The sequence below is a fragment of the Spodoptera frugiperda genome, chromosome 29, assembly GCF_023101765.2.
Source record: "Spodoptera frugiperda isolate SF20-4 chromosome 29, AGI-APGP_CSIRO_Sfru_2.0, whole genome shotgun sequence".
Taxonomy (NCBI): Eukaryota; Metazoa; Arthropoda; class Insecta; order Lepidoptera; family Noctuidae; genus Spodoptera; species Spodoptera frugiperda.
The window spans coordinates 4139419-4157244 of record NC_064240.1 but is presented as its reverse complement, the minus strand read 5'-3'; the positions used below and the strand labels follow the sequence as shown (position 1 = coordinate 4157244).

The window sequence follows — 17826 nt, the reverse complement described above, 5'->3', positions numbered from 1 at the left end:
TCTTCTTTTCCTTTTCTGGTGTTTTATATCCATCACAAATTCATACAATAATATTGGCCTTTTACAATGTTTTGACTCTATTCTTTTATGATTTAGACCACTTCTGACCAACCTTTTTACTCTTTGGGCGATCCATTCTCTTCTTAGTTTTCTATGTCCTTTGGTGACGATAGATTTATTTGTACCACGTTAAAATTTACATTTGAACTCACTTTTTTATAATAAATGAAATTCCGTCGCAAGTTGTTTGACCATTTGGTTAAAATTAAATAACATTTGGTACCTATCGATGAATGTAATTAAATAGATACGCATATTAATTTGGTATTGGATATTAACCTACTAAAGCAATGACTTTTAAAAGTTTTTTTATTTAATTCTTCAAAAAATACTTAATATTTAAATGAATATAAGAATATATTTGGTAAACCGTACAAATTAACCGACACAAACGTTCTTAGTTGTACGTACGGTGTTTGTCTTTTTGAATGCCTTTTCGAGACAAAATCAAACATTTTGTTTGATACGCCCAAAAAAAATTAAGTATGACAATACTCAAAATCACGGTGTACCGAATATTTTCTAAGAAACATCATGCCGAAACGATTCAACTCAAACAAAGGAGCAAATAATCTGAGCAGGTAAGGTGGGTTGTGGAATCCGAGGCCGAGGGCTTTTTCCCTTCGGGAGGTTAACCCTGAAGGCTCGAACCAAGGTCGACGAGTGTTTGAGACGCCTTTGAGGGCGAGATGACTCGATGACTTTGCCTAACCCCTGCGGTCATATTATTTATATATTCTGTTGTGGCAGCCAATGCACGCGTTATTACTGCAGCTAACCTCCCGGCCTTACCAATCGACTTCTTTCATTCGCATATCTTATACCTAACATGTTCACTTATTTATGTTCAGCCAATTTCGTTTTAAAATATTTTTTGTTTTATTCCTGTGTCATTCTTGTGACTTTTTTGCCTTTCTGAAGGACAAAAGTTAGTAAAATAAAATTCGAAGAAGGCAAAATTTATTTTAAACTCTACCAGAACAAAAATCGGTTTAGGTGTTTCTGTTATATGTATGTTTAAAACCGATGAGCAATAAAAAAAGTACGTATATCTGCAGATACATATCATCAACGCGAAGAGACCGGAGGTACTTGCTGATCTTACAATTATCTTTCAATGAAAACTAGGTAGTTGCACCACAACCTCGGTATTAAAGTTATAGACCCTTTCACAAAGTAACAAGACGCAGTATAACCGAGCGAAACTTTCAGTTAAGCTTTACTTTCTGTTACGGCAAATGTAATCGACACGTGGTCTTTGTTTCAAATATGGAAAAATACTATCAAAATATGTTCAATTAAACTAAACAATTGATAAAGACAAATCGTTTAAAACATTATCGAACGTAATTCACGTCTATTTGTTTGCTGTGTCGAACAGGGCGGCTCAAGGCTCTGCTCGGGGGCAACAACTTCTCCCTACGTGCAATGAACAAAGCTGCAGTCAATGTATAAGCTTGATAACTCATTGTTCGGTAGGTTAAATATAATGTAGCGACTGCTCCGTCTGCTGTTATTTACACTACAATGTTTCTTTTCTATATTGAAGTTACATGTTACTCATCTCTTTGAATCATAAAAGTCCTTTATTTTAACACGACAGAAATAAATTAGAGCATTGCAATATAATACCAGTTACCTGAAAACTGGGATAGAAAGTTGGACACGTGCATAACAGTTTCATAGGTTTCGTAATTGGAACGTCTGTGATGTAAAATTAGGAAGTGGCTTTTGTTGAACTTATAATCTTGCATCCGTCAAAAAGTGGTATTAAGCATATGAACAGGCTAAAGCTTTCACCAATACAATGGAGACTGAACGGAGAAAGGGTCTGTGGTGCGCAGCTGTCCCGCGGGCGCCCGTTGTCGGGCGCTCCGCCCTCGCTGACCCCGCGCCTCCGCTCCGCTCTCCGCGAGCGGCGAGAGAAGCGCTCACATTCACATTACAGTCGACTCCCCGACTCGCGGCATTTGAGAGTCCAGTACAGTCACGGCAGTCGCCCGTCAGTCGTCGAGCGCAGCGTACGTCTGTCACGTCTCCGCGCGAAACTTACCAGCCATGTGGTGAAGTGAAACTGTCAAACGTGATACACTTTCGCATACCGGTGTTATTCGGTTTTAGTGGACTATTGTACTTTTAAATTAAAATTGACTTGTGGTGGTTTGTGATAACGAAGTGGTGCAACAATTTTGGAAAATTGGATTATACGAACGTATAATGGCCTTAGCCAGGTGAGCTATTTTGGTTGTTGGAGTCAACGCGGAACTAGTTTATTTTATCATGTTCGTCGAAGGACTTTTCGTCGGTTGGATCGTTACATGAATTAGAACACTCACGTGTACGATCATCAGTTTGCAGACGTCAAGCGACGTTTTCCTTGTATGATATTTAAGCGTTGGCACTGATGAATTTAATATTGTCAGGTATGCCTTCATGATCTCTAAGTCACAATATTGTGTTGTTTTGATTAAGTACTTATTTATCTCTACAATGGGCGAAAGTTGCTTTGCCCCGCACGCGCATTTAACTTTCCTTGTTGTGTAAGCTGAACGTCAACCGACAGGTAGAGGGAGCAACTTAGAAATCGAGTCACTTTTACTGCAACCATTATCATTAGTAATAATGAGTTTTTAACCAATTTTCTTTCATGCATTAGTAAAAACTCATTAGCAACGGCGTCATATTTACAATTTCAACTTAACTTTCGTGTCTCCACCAGCCCCTCGACCGTTCAGTTTATGGTGTTTCGATGTTTTCTTTTATTCCCTGGCACCCTCATTCGTCACGGCTACCCCAAACAGTTGAACCCCACTGTTGCTTGCTTGACGGTGTTTTATTTGGGACGTCGTGTTTTTTCTTCGTGCAACGTTCCGTTAATACCGATGTTATTATTATTTCTATGCTAACAAAGTCTATGATTAAGCCCTCACCCACGGTAACATATTTTTGTTTTCTAGATAGTGTTCGTGAGAAGCAGTTCCAGCTCTTTGTTTATCACTGTCACCAAAATAATATGGGTTATTATGAGTATTTACCGATTTTATTTATAAACTAACCTAAATAAGATCTTTTCCAAAGATAATATTTAACGATGGATCAGTAAAAACAAGTCCTAACGTATGGGTTCGTTTCTTTTCTTTAGCAGGTAGTCAGCCAAGCGAGGCCGGAAAGCGCTCACCTCCTGATGTTCCAATAGCCTTTTTTTCATTCAATCGTGTTCCTCTTTTTTGTGAAAGCAAATGTAACGTTCCAGCTTTAGACGATCATAAAAGAATTGTAATTGGTTTTAGTTTATCTGTTTCCTATCTATGTTTATATAACTTAGAGAGCTATTGACAATATTGTTCTAGTTTCACCAAATTGGATTAACTTAGTTTACAGTTTTGTTTATTACAGACAACTACTTGTTACTTACGTTATTTTGTCATACTAAATCGGCTTAAGTGCCAATCCCTATTCTTAAAGCAAGCCACTAATATTATGAAACAAAATTCAAAACATACTTAAGCACGTGACATTTAGGAATAGTAAATACATATTTCTAAACAACTACCAACCAAGCTTATGAATGTACGGGTGTCTACATAAGTTGGTCGCCATCTTAAGTCTCTCCCTAAATGTCTATACAAAGTTAGAATCGTATCTTGGTAAGCAGAAAATAAAGATTTGCGGAGAAGCTCCTTCGTGCGGGTCGATGACCTTCCTCCGCGCAGAATGCACGGAAGAGCATGCAAGTGTGGGTAGGTGTCTTCGTCTCGACCCTCTTTACTCTTATTTGTAACGAACACCTCGGAGCCCTCGCAAGTCGCACCCTATATTATATTTATATCCGTCCTCTTCAAATTCCATTTAAATCACATTGACTTATCGCGGAGTTTGGAAATCCCTCTAGCTTACGGCTTTACATAAAATACTTATGCTCTCACAGTTTATGAGATTACAAAGTACAATGTATAATAGCATTGGAAGTCAGGAGATATTTATAGTTTCCGATCATTTCACAATTTTGCAATCAGGTGCTATTATAATTTTAATCTCATTGCTCTACAATTAAGCATATTCAATTATTTTAACGCCTTGATGAGATTTACTGTAATTAGTAAAGCAATGGACTATAAAAATTACTCTAAAATACACAAATAAGCTACCATTTCAGTAACTACAAAATTACTGAAATTCATTTCAATGTTCCAATCCACTGACTCCTTTGACCATCACAAATGTAACGTATACAGCGCAGTAACCGGTGGACTGGCTCATGTTACGCTTGTCATTGTTATAGTATAACAATCTAGTATGATTGTTTAAATAAATTGGGCGAGGTTATTTCGCAAGAATGTATCAATTTAGTCCGAGGGCCGGTGAGCGTTTACAAAGCGAAAGATTGCGGCCGAGCCCGCACTCGCTGCTCCTGTTTCGTTGACAGCGGAATGCGATAACTAAGTGGGTTTGCGGCACTGACGCTGAATTTTGGTTACGATAACGCCAGGTTAAGCAGAACTGTCCGTTACCCGAATAGAAACGGTGCTACGCTTAAATAATGAAACGTAAATCGTAAAGAATGTAGTCATTGAAAAGATAAGCTTGTTAGCTCTGGCTTTAATCCAACTTGCGTTAGCGTCGTACGTACTCTTCACAAAAAGATTTACGGTATATTGTATAACTTAAAAAATCCAGTAAAAAGGAAGGTTATTTACCTGAACGATTTAAATTTATCATTATTGTATGAGTTTTACATTTTTAATGTCATTGCCGTAACGTAAATCCATTGTTAGTTTTTCATAATGATAGTTCCAAATCGATTTTCTACTTCAACTTCTTCAATGGACCTTATAAAATGTTTAAAACTTTCTGTGAATACAATGAATTATGAAAAAGATCGAATTGAAATCCTTTAGATTTAAAAACAGAAAACAGATTGTAACTGGAGCCACACCTAGTTACATAATGATGTCGATATAAATAGCAAATTTATTGATACAGCGATTACATACATACGTATTCAAAGTCTTCCTTATTATCGTGATGTGTATTACACAAGGTCAAGGCTACCAACGTATATACACCGCTGAATCTTATTTGGGAAATCAAATTTATTCATTTCTGTTTTTATGCCTTCGTAGAAAATTTACGGAGCATAAACTTATCTCGTATTGAACTCTTCGATAGAAAGGTTGTCTAAGCTAAGCTTAGTCTACCTTCAACAAGACTGTTTGAGTTCTAATTCTACGAAATTGAATTAGGTACTATACTATTTTTATAGAGATCAAATTGGAACCTTATTAATTGTGATGCTTATAAAAGCGATTTCTATAGTAAAATAAACGTTCTTCTTTCTCTTCATTATAGAACTGCAAAAGACCGTTCAGTTTTTAACTACTATATTGTCGTCAGTGCACATTTGACATTTGTATAAATACAAACCGACATCTATCTTAACGATAACCCTTATTTGCCTCTTATGCCACCCACGGAAAAAGATGAGGCCATATTGGTAGCAGAGGCTAGAGCAAGAGATTCTATTGTTAAATGCGTGTTTCTCTTTTGGAGAGAATGGCTGTAATTTGTTTTGTGGCCATTTCTCAGGTGAAACCTCATAATTTGAATATAGCGTCTTTGTCGATGGAAAGTACGCTGCGTCTTTCTTCGGCACGGTGCGTGGCGCTCCTCTTTGTACGATGATCTCGATAGTTTCACCAACATACGACTTTGAACAGCTCACTGCTCAGATTTCTTTTAATATCGCTCTTGTTATGCTATGTTAGTTATGTGGCATCATATTATTGAGTCTAGTATATTGGCTCTGAGGCTTTATTTATGATAAACGAGAGATCATTATTATAAAATATGTCATTTCTAAATGGAGCAATGGTGTATTTATTAAATAGCTGAGCCAACCAGTCGTCTTCTATAAACTATGATAATTTATAATGATTCTTATAAATTCTCGTCTTTTAATTTAATGACCTAAAAACATCGGACGATTCTCAGGTGAATTGTGTCGCAACTTTGGCGTAACTCTCGACCGATATCATTACTCAGCTGAAAGTGGCTCATGAAACTATGACAAGACCCACTCATGCAAGATCTAAATTATGTACCCACCCCGATCGACATAGTTTTCGAAGCCCAATGGTTTCTGAAGTTTAAAATAGTAAAATAGTTGTGGTTAATTTATATTTTATGCAAACTGACTGTCATCGGAGTACGGTCAAACTTAATCAGGACAATTCCAAAAGTTCAACATCGACCTAGTACCAGGTACATTATTTATTTCATCCGTTGCCGATTTGGTTCATAATAGCGTGAAGCGTTAATTTGCCGAGGGAGCAATTCGGAACGGGGACATCGCGCGCACTCCAACTTGGTCGGAGAGTCGCGCGCGTTGACCCATTTTGTGCGTAAAGCGGTATGGTGCGTAGAGGAATCGATGATATAGCAACCGAATCTCGAGGCCTTCGCCGCTTTACTGATGAGTTTGGATCTGTGTCAGGGTCCTCCCCCGCTCGGCGTCCCTACGCCTTCTGCGCCCTGGCCTCCCTTCGGTAGGCAGCCCCTGCCTCGGTTGACCCGTAAAACTCTAGTGTTTGCGTTATACTTTCCGTGGGCTGTTTAATGATTTGGGGTCACTCGTGTTAGCATTATTCGTACCTACCTGGAAAAAATGTATACAATGTTACAGGGATTACGTTTTTCACCTCACATCCATATTATTTTGGTAAACCGATGTCAAGGTATTTTTTCAGATCTGACAATTCTGCATTGAAATCTCACCACAGTACATAAGTAACCCATAGCATAATAAACTGGTCATCATAAGACGGACAATACATATATTATCCTTCCATATCAAGCTGTAACAACGCGAATGTTGCGTTAGTATTGTTTAACTATACATAAATTCGTTTTGAGAAGCTTGAGCTAACAAAACAGAGGTCACTTATTTTGGGGCAATGTATACTTGACCAAGTTTTTGTTATTCATAATTCTTCCATAAAATACATAGAATAATCAGTTCAAAAGACCTTAAATCTGTACGTGTCTGTTGTATTTGTTGTTACTTTAATTATTATATAATTTATGTAATAGTTCTTGAAATCAATTACTAAGTACTTTAATTGAATGAGAGTATAAGGTTATTGACTAAATATTATGAGGTTGAGAGAGTCATGCTTCAGTAAGTTAATCGTGACTAAATTGAAACGATCTAGTGCGTTGAATGAAACCGAGCTTCGGGTTACCGTTGGAGTGGTGATCGACCTTTGCAGCTCCGTCACCTTCGCAGCAGCCGCCAGTGTTGGCATTGTCGCCTCGACGCCAATAGGAAGCAGCGCGGCCGCAGATCGCTATTGGGCTTAAGGCCATTTTCAATGCACCATCTTTTACCTTGTGCCCCTTACTGTGTTGAATGACCCGAAATCGACTTGGACGGTTGTAGAGCGAGACGAAGATCTCCATATATCTTGCTTTATCACCTAATTTTTTAGCAAGATAATTGTAGCCCGTTTTATCATCGAAGACCTCATTTATTCACATGAATGTCTGACAGTCGACTATCAAAAGCGAAACGTGTGCAGATATAGCATTGATTCTGTTAACCAAAGTACCATGTAAACGATTGCCCTACAAATAAAGTCGTATAATACACACGTAGGCCTTGCCCAATTTTTTTCAAATGCCACTCTTTTCCCATGTAGGTCAAATGCATTACGATGTCAAAATTGACCCGGTTCTTTTTGTGCTTAGAAGAAGGTTTTTTGAAAGTTTTGAAATGAAAACAATGATATAACGTTTGTGAATAATTCACGTACAGATTATTTTGAAAAACAAACTTTTTAATGATATAATGCGTACCTGTTCCAATTAGTAACTTCCAGACACATAGTGATTAACGAATTGTTGAGATGTAGGAAAGTAGAACGGGGGCATCAATTTCAAGGTCGAATGTAGCTGAACAAATTTATTTTGAACGGTCAAATTCAGCGGTAACATCAAAACACCTTGGAGAAATACATCCTGTGCGACACACGGACAGTGGATATTATCGAGGTCATCACACTATTCGAATAGCCCTGATAATTAAAACACACTTACTCAGCCTCAATTCGCTGCAATAACCAGATATTACAGTAGACGCGTCCTCAAATGCTTTAAAATGTTGAAATCATTGAAAAGAAATCTTTGATGGGCAGCTTTATAAAACGTATTCTAGTGAGCCTTCTTCAAGTACAAAAATGCCTGGAAGGCAAGGCTCCACCTTGTCAGCTTACCGAATATAATAATGAATAAATGCATTAATGTAAAGTCAAAGGTTTAAATCCAATTTTTCGTAATTGACGGACGATTTATATCGTTTTTGTCTAGTGTTTCTTAATATACGCACGGTGCGCATACGAAGACTGAAAGTGTACGTCCGCCTGGTTGTGTGCGCGGCCTCAACCGAGTTTTGTCGATGCTTTCTCGAGCGGCGAACCGGGTCGCGTTCTCGATGCCCCGTGCTGAGCTGCTTGTACCAACTGCTGCCAGAGTCTCGACGAGCTTGACACACGCACACCAACGCACGGCTGAACCATCTACATGCACACCCACATCTAACCGAGATGTATTGTGTCAGGGCTAGTAAATAATTTTAATAAACGCGCCGAGCGCGGAGAGATCGCAATAAGAATATTTCAACCTACCGTAGATAGTTTGTGTTGAACAGTAAGTACTTGGTAAATTGCAAAAAGGAGGGCACAGCTACATTTGCATATTTTAAGGTTAAAGGTAAAGATAGACTTTACCTGTAGGTGTGGACAGATAACGTGGCCGTAAGATGTGGGATAAATGTACTTTTAATACTTGATGTTTTTTTATTCAAATTAGTCATTATAAATTATTGTATTATTCAAGATTATTTAAAATGACCCCGCTTGTGTAATAGCTTGTGTTTGCTAAACAAAGAACAAGGTTTAATGTTGTTCCGGCTCTACGTATCATGTAGATGTGCTGATACCTTCGGCCTCGTCCTCTTCACCAATACTAATCTTTCTGGATTCAATGTGATTCTTTCATTGTAACTTATTTCAATGTGCGCTGTCGTCAAGGCGGTACTTACTCCACCTGTACATTTAAATAACAACTACAGAATTAAATCTGTTAGATTTCTGAATGGCCATCAAAATTGTTAGATAAAATTAAAGGCAATCGACAGTGACGACCCTCGTCAGTGTAGGAAGTAGGGTCATGCAATTTATATTAGGCTGAAGTCAAGGTCTCCCCAATCATTTTGGCCATCTAGTAATTCATAGGACAATAAAAGTTGAGGCCGAATCATTTCAACCTTCTTTGTCACTTTGTAATGAGTCGAAAGGACTTTGCAAGTTTCCTGGTGAAATCATTGTCGACCAGCCTTTATTATAAATAAGTAGACACATCGCATTTATAACATTATTTTCTAATCTTTATTATCTATTTGCGATTGCATATTCATGGCAAAACAATGTAGAACTCGTAGGGCCGAGGTGGCACAGTTTCTTGTTTGAGTTATAAATCAATCTGTCCTAGTTAGATTAGCGTCTGCATGCGCTACACCGTCATCGATGTCTTCGCTTTCCAAAGGCGCTGTTGCCAAATACTGATGGTGTATGGTGGCTGGCGCATGGCGGGGCATGTTGCGTGGACCGTGTATCAGTTTCATTCCGTTTCCCATTCGCCCACCTTTGCGTGCGTTCTTACATAACCGGCTTCGCAAACTCCTGCTCACGTCACTCTTTGTATTTAAAACGTGTTAAGTGTCGTTGTAATCATTTCAAAATGATTTCCCCGAGAAGTTGGTAACTTTCACGCTATATTTGGAACTGTTGATAGGTCGATTGTGATTATTTTATCGGTGATTTTTAATGTTTTCAGAATAACTAACTTGAATGTGTTTCAATGATTTTATAACAACTATCAGTGTTGTTGAATATTAATGTGAATAATTCGCCCAACTATAAATAAGTAAATGGATTTACAACGTAACGGTAGCAAGTAAAACCGCTTCTGTGTTCACATGCGAGGCATTCTGTTTGATTCAGAATTGGCCGTTCGTCCTCGGCCTCGCTCTACCGCTTCCGCCTTACAGCTTATCCTCGCGTTGTGCCCATGATAATCTTTTGTAGTATGAGCCTTGATCCTAGGTCTCTTCCTAAGTAACCTCACTCGTCTATTTAATACTATAACAATATTGTCATTTCCTTTCTAGGTATAATCAGCAAACCGCGCGCTCCTCTTCGTTGAAGTACGTAATATTTTTAATTCTTTTATTTACCTTTAACAACTTTTTGGGTATACATTTTATTTAACATGTTGCTAATGGAACTTAGTTTTATTTGGAATTCAATGTTGGTTACATAAAGGGTTATGTAATAATCTTATTAAATTTTCTGAAACATGGTTGAAGAAGTAATAGAGTCGTTAAAGTAACTGGAAATATGTTTAGAAAAAGATAATGAAGTAACGTTTTTCATCATTTGCAATATCCATGTGAACAGTTTCAATAATAACGTTGGTTTTATTGTGCCACGTGCAAACAGGTAGGCGTGAGTGCGTCTACGTCACAGCCCAGCCTATGAAGGTCATGACGTAACGACGTAGTCTCACCATTATTCAGTTTGTCGATCCATCGCTCGATTCTTCACGAGGCCAAACGTTCTATTACTCGACAGCAGAGGTTATGCGCGCTTTTATAATTCTGTCTCGTTTCCTTAACTTCAAGACCGTTGGCGGGCGGCAGTGGCTCCCGACATTAAAGCCTAATAGCACTCTGATTTACAACCAGGAAATGTACAGTCACTTGGTAGCGACGCGACACGAGTGATCAAACCAATAATTCTGCAAGTACATCTTTGTTATGTCATAATATTTTAGTGTGAATGAAGTTAACACATAAAGTTAAATATTCCGTAGCGGATAACTTTCGTAATATTTGTGTTTAAGAAGCGCTCCCTGATATCGCTCTGGAACTTCGCCAAGTCTTGCCGACGCAGCGCTCTGGAGAAGGTCTGGAATGTAACATAAACACAAGAGATTTAAAGTAAATTGTACTTCTGATATTTAGATATTCTTCTGCGATGACCTTTACGAAACGGTCTTCAGCTTTTTGCGGATGCTATGGACCTAATGTGGCTGGTAAATTATTCATAACAACCTGTTGATACTTTATAATTAATTCTAATGATACTGTATATTGTTGTTACATAAATTATATTATTATCATTGGTCGGTTAGACGTCTTTAATGGATTCAGTTATGAAGCCTTCATAGAACTCATAGGGTGTTCTCATTGGCTTCTCATTTATTTTAAACGTTTCTGGGAATAAAGAATCTTCAGCTTACTTCGTTTTAATACAACTCCAATCTTTTTAAAGATTCCTTCGTGATCCAAGTGAGCTCATGTTCTATAATTGTTTTACGGAAATCGTTGATGTAGATTACTAACTTATCCGATAACGTTTGAAATAGGATGTTGCCTATTCTGAAAGAATTGCTATTGGTGACTTTCATTGATTAATTTTATCTTTCAATGTCACAACGATAAAGCTTCGTTCAAACAACCGCGATACCGTCTCTTGGTACAATATCGCTATTTGTCTTCACATATAGCTGAGCAAATTTTACTTGCGCAGTTTTGTTGGCCAAATTACAATATATCATGCAGTCATCGGTTTACCTTGCAATAGTGTTGTGTACAGGCACTTATCATTACACAATTAGCACCTTAGACTTCATTATCGATTAGTAATCGAATTATGTTTTGTATTTTTGTTAAAATCATCTGTATTTTGGAATATTTCATCTGTCACCATTGCAATTGTTTCCTTAGTTATTTGTTAATGACCGTTTTTATCTTCATTATGTCCTGATTATCTAATAGGTATAATCTTTAGACTGATTCCATCAGTTTTCCAATATTAAAGGTTCCTTCAATGTATGGTATAGATTGTGTAAATCGCTATATGTGAGTAGTTGATTGCGGAAGTTTTAAGGCTTAACGTTTTATGCTATGGTAATTAAAACTACTTTATAGCATTTATACTCAGCATGTACCTACTGAATAAATACTCGTAATCTATCTTAGCCTTACATTTTTTCACGATAATGGTTTAATTATGTATTATGATGGTACTATAGCCATTGTCGATATTAGTGATTAGCTAGCGTATTCGTTTTCCTGTTTTGTTAGTTAGATATGTTATGTTATGTTATGTAGCTTCCTTATTAGTATCTCTAAAATTAACGTTTGGCCCTGAAAAACAAATAAATAATAAATATATAAAACTGTAGCTGTTTATGATATCAACTGCTTTAATGAATTTGTAACACATATTTGGTCACGTACGGAGATTAAGTATTGGAGTGACATGGCGTTGCGTCGTAACGGTGCGTAGCTCTCGGATTTCTCTCTTGCCTAAATTGACATGTATTACAAACGATACGTGATTATCGAGCTCTACTTACGGCATATTCCTTAATTGTCATGTTGCCACACGTACGGCCATCATCTATTGAGATGACGTAGCGTCGGAGCACGGTCACCTTGCGCGTCCTCGCACATCGCGGACAAATAAAGGTGGTGAGCATTCAGTTCCGCGTTCGCATACTCGCTCCAACTGCGAAATAATATAATTATGTAACAACGCTTTACGTTATCACCAACAATAATTACAATATTCATCACCGTACCCCCTTTGTCATACAATACTCAACCTAATGACCGTATTAGTTTATCACATAGTTGACCAGCATGTTTGTTGTTTTTATCATCACAAAGACGTGTTAATGTTATTGTCACCGAGTTTACAAAATTGGTTCTTAAACGCGTCTACAATATTATACATTTCATTATGACTGCAGTCAACAAAGGCGAATAATAACAAATAATGTGAAGCGCGACCGGGGACTACGGCTAACGTTCAACTGCCAGCTGTTTTGACAATGACACTTACTGCTGACAACATAAGGCTCATTTTAGCGATGTACTATTATAGTTGTTTGTAGTGTCTCTTCAACCCCTCTGACTATTGATGCTGTGGGGTATAGCTATCCCTTTTCCACTCCATCTTCCCTTTCTGCCCCCACGTAGCGGCGGAGATAACCGGACGAAATTGAAGTAATATTTTATGGACTTATACTTTGTAGAACATGCACTTCCACAACTCATTTGTGTATCGTCGCTTGAAGAGGTTTCACTGTTTACTTTCCCATATTGCGTAATGTTACACAAGGCCTGGTTGCAAAATCGCTTTGGGGTTGCATGCGACATATTGAACACTTTTTCTTTAACTTTTAAACAATGGTTCCAGTTGTTAAAGAACATACAAGATTTCGAGGTCTCTTTATAAAGTTAGTTCACTGACAATGGTTCAGTGAAAGTCGCGAACATTTCGATTGTCTGTACATTTAAAAGGTTACATGGTTTCGGTCGCAGTAAACTAATTACGTGTCAATAAAATGTGGTTGTTTGACTCTGAACTCGATGTCGCTTGTTTTATTGTTGTATTTACAACGTTTGAGACTATGACGGTGGCCGCAACCTTGAATATATCATGTGTTTGATTAGTGTCTACGTCACTCGTATTTCAGCCGATTCATTAGTACAAATTCCTAAAATATTATACGCAATAATCCGTTTAGTACATTTCCTGTCACAATTAAAAGTAGCTAAGTATAAAACATTCCTCCAAAAAATATATTGAATCTTTTTGGCTACTTTCCATTTGTCATTTGCACTGAATGTACTTAATGTGATCATTTTTCCATGGAAAAGTCTGAGAAGTAGATAAAACCAGCGATTAACCTGATACCAAAGACCTTCAATCACAGTCAATATTTTATTTCTCATAGAACCTTGCTCGATTTTCACTTAACACATTTGTCCTATGTAAAGAGGTCGAGTGTTAGAAACAAATATGTATTTCTTAGTTAAGTTTACTATGGCTAACAATATCGTTCATAACTAACGCAAATACATTCGTCTACGCAAATACACCACATATTTATGTAGCCAATAATATAGACATAAACAATTACTTTACACAACATATCACGTAGTCGTAAAGAATAATAGTAACAAGTTTATCTACCATCGTTCGTCGGTTAGTTTACGAGCGTATTCACCGCAGACGGCTTTGAGCAGCCTGACCGCAACTTCGTCAGAATCTAGAACGAGCTCGGAATTATGTTTTGCTTTTAATTTCATACACTGCTGTAGCAAGACCCTACTTCCAAAGCCGTCCAAAGACTCGCCCCGTTCCTTTTCCACCCTACCTCGTGAACGTGAAAATCGATACCATTTTCATCGTAGTCTACTGCAACTTGCAATTGAATCTCTTTCGCTTCTCTCTGTTTCATTAAACGACGTATTTAAACGTGTCATGTTAATGTTTGTACGAACAAACAACACGTTTCCTTTGTCAGTAATTACTCAATATTTGAGATTGCCCTACCGCTTCCACCGAAATTAGGTTTTGTTATTTGGAACACTAGATGTTTGTTGTAACGCCTAAGTAACCTCGACATGTGTACTTGTTGCGTCACCACCGGACATGATACAATACCTCTATTATTAAAATGTCACAGCACAGAGAATCGTTTACTCGCTTTGTCTACAAGACGAGGCGACCTCGTATCCACTTAAACCGTCTTCAATCCGATGCAGACCAGTCTTCTATAGGAAAACTGGCACGAAATCAATAGTACGGAATGTATTAACGCCCCCTTTCTGGCTCTTATTGTGCATAGTTACATTTAAAAATTGTTCTAGTATTGAAATTATGTTAATGTTTACTTTATATGCAGACTAGAGTAAAGCAATATCAACAGGTATTTTTCCTGTAGACCCAATATGGTGCTAAACTATTCCATCTATGAATATTGCAAACCGTTTCCCATTGTTATTGTCGCATTGTTTTGCCCAACAAAAGTGTGCAACGTTATAACGATGCAGATATCGTAGGACTATTGCTCGCTGTAAACAAGCCGTCCTTCAGATCCCAGTCGAGGACCCTATAATGTCGGGTCGTCCTCAGGGCGTCTGAGTCACAACACGCAGTCATCGTTAAGAGGGCATTGCTCACTTGGTTACTCCCCCCTTGGCACGCCCGCTGCATCAGCGAACCACCGTTTGTAAAATAAAACCAGTCACATGCGTATCAGAACATTCATTGTTCTATCGTCCTTATTCCGATTCCATTGTCTCGACAAGCGTCCGCCATTATTATTATTGATTGCAAATTTATGGCTATACAGCCTTATTGTGAACCTTTCAGGGCTTAACATATATAGGACATGTACGACTAATTGTAAATAACAATGTAATGGGCACGGAAAACCACAACGTTTATTATTTAAGCTAAAATCTAAATATATGTTACAATAATAACGTAGCTTTAATTCTATGTTAGAATATTCACGCTGAATATTATTTTACACGCGTATAAATCAGGAATAAAGGAAATTAATTGCGTATGAAAATGTTAGCGCTGTAACTACGCCATGATTGTACTGCAATATTTCTTTGTTATGCTAATGAAGCTTTCATATGACCGTACTCTATTTGTAATACGTGAATGATTAAATAGATACGCATCCTTGATTATCTGTTGATGGAAATTCAGAGGCCGTGACACAACAGAAACAGATGTGTAATTGTGTTGGATGTCACCGCTAAGGTACCAATAACTCAATCAGCTAAAAACGGAGTCCCCATTCCCTGTTTTTATGGCACCTACTTACGGCTTGAGATTTACCAACCGATCCCAATAATGTAGTGAAACGACGTCGAGAGAACTTAAATATAGAAGAGGATGCAAGCTGGTCGGGTGACATCTATAATAAGACCACGGGAGACCGATGATACGTACTACGTAGATTGCTCAACATTTCACGGGTTGTTGACTTCTTCATTTTAATATAAAAGGTCTATAATTCAGTCAATGTAGAATTTATACTAATAAAATTAAATGAGATCCCATCATTGACAATAAAAATCACCACAATTTCCATTAAGTTCGAGGGTCATTTAACAAATCACAATGTCTATTTAAATGATGACTTTAAAAATAACAAAATTTTGTAAAGAATAATGAAGCTAATGTATGGTAAATTCAATAAATTATCTTCGGAAACGTTAGAAGTTAATAATTTAATTTTGATGACCGTTTTAATTAGTTTTTATACAAACCACATTAAGAAAATCAGTAAAATAGATGAAAGGCTCTTGGATGCTCAAATAACGCTATTTAAATAATAAATCTGTCTTGACAAAAACGCTATCATTTACGATCCAATAGTTTTTTGTGTCGTTAGCCTGGTGGTCCCACCGGTGGGTGGTCTACCGCAAGGGCCATCCGGCCACATCGCAACCTTTCCATCAATACCCTACGAAACAAGTGAAATCCTACTCATCTTACACTAAATGCGTCATATGGGCACCGCAGATTATGGCAACAGTTTTAAATGTAGGCCAAAAGCAATAGATGAGTTGATATGATGATTCACCTATTGTTAATCGTCATAGGAGCGGTTTACTGAAGCTGAATGTAGGTCGGTCGGGCCGCTCCATTTGCTACAGTGGCAAATTGTTGATCGACCTCGGAGTGATCGTAGCGCGTACGATATCTTATCTACAGCCCAACAGAATGAAAATCTTATCCACCTATTAACAGTTGACATGAAACAAATATTTAATCTAACATGTGTAATGTTCTGCTGAAATGTTTGACTTCTGATTTCAATTAGTAAATCGTTGTTGATTTCGTCATGACACATTTTTTTCTTATGTGTTTTGCAACGTTTTTATCTAGGTGAATTTATAGGAATTTGTAAAGAGGGAAAACTTTAGAGTGAAATAGTTAATTTAAAAGGTGTTAAAAATATTTTGTCTTCTTCAACATCACATCACTTGTAAAGACTCGACTCTCGCAGTCGCAGTTTCTGGGTCGTGTCGATTAATTCACTTAGCCTACTTTTATTTAGTGCTGTGACACTTTTTTATGTTTGACATACTTCATTTCATTGCTCCAATGCAGACCAGAAATGTCCATTTTGTCCCAGCTATTCCTATGTAGGTCCAGCTATTACCCTGCTTTTTTTATTCGTTTTAAATTCTGTTTATTTGTTTTAGTCATCATGATTTAATAGCGTGCGATGTTTTGGAGCAGTGTTTGTATTAATTAAATGATAACAATCTATTTGGGTGGGTTATGTTTCACAACGGAATGACCATGTAGCTCGTCAGGAATCTAGGATATTCTATCATCACTGTCATGACATTGTTTGTCGTAATAAACCACGTTATTATAAACTTTAATCGAGATTGTAAAACAGTGTGTAGGTGTACGCTCTGAGGAGGCTAGTAATAAAAAGTAATTCATTGGTTCTTTGTTGCTAATTAAATTTGTTTACACTTTTGTCTTCGTTTCAATTCAAAGGGGATCTAAAGCAATTGTTATTTTTAGTAATAAATCGATTCCTGTAAGTTTGTTTGTGTCTTGCTGTTCTGCTTAAGCAGAAAAGAATGGTAAACATTATCTTTATAAAAATTATTCAGTGCTGAGTGTTGAAATTGGGCGCTCGAAATAAAATGCTCCAGAAATACAGCTGACAAAATAAGTATCCAGTTAACTCGCGTGATACGATTATACCTTCACAAAAAGCGACCGCACGCGGACTGTGAACGGATGCAGTGCGGTGATGAAACTGACACAGATTCTAACGCGTATTTGGTAATCGAAATACAGTTCG

The 17826-nt window shown here is 37.5% G+C and overlaps 1 protein-coding gene across 4 annotated transcripts in view; it reads left to right on the top strand.

The window, feature by feature from the left end:
- Positions 1-17826, top strand: part of LOC118268190 (protein roadkill) — a 51461-nt gene that overhangs the window by 21768 nt on the left and 11867 nt on the right. The window contains exons 1-2 of one of the 4 annotated variants that reach the window (XM_035582547.2): positions 2005-2291; positions 10286-10321. The exons of 1 other annotated variant lie outside the window; for it this stretch is intronic. In XM_035582547.2, coding sequence (XP_035438440.1) covers positions 2278-2291; positions 10286-10321 — 50 coding nt within the window. In that variant the 5' untranslated portion in view covers positions 2005-2277. Of the gene's footprint in view, positions 1-2004; positions 2292-10285; positions 10322-17826 lie in introns of those variants that run through there. 2 more of the 4 variants (XM_035582550.2, XM_035582548.2) reach the window with 2 other exon arrangements.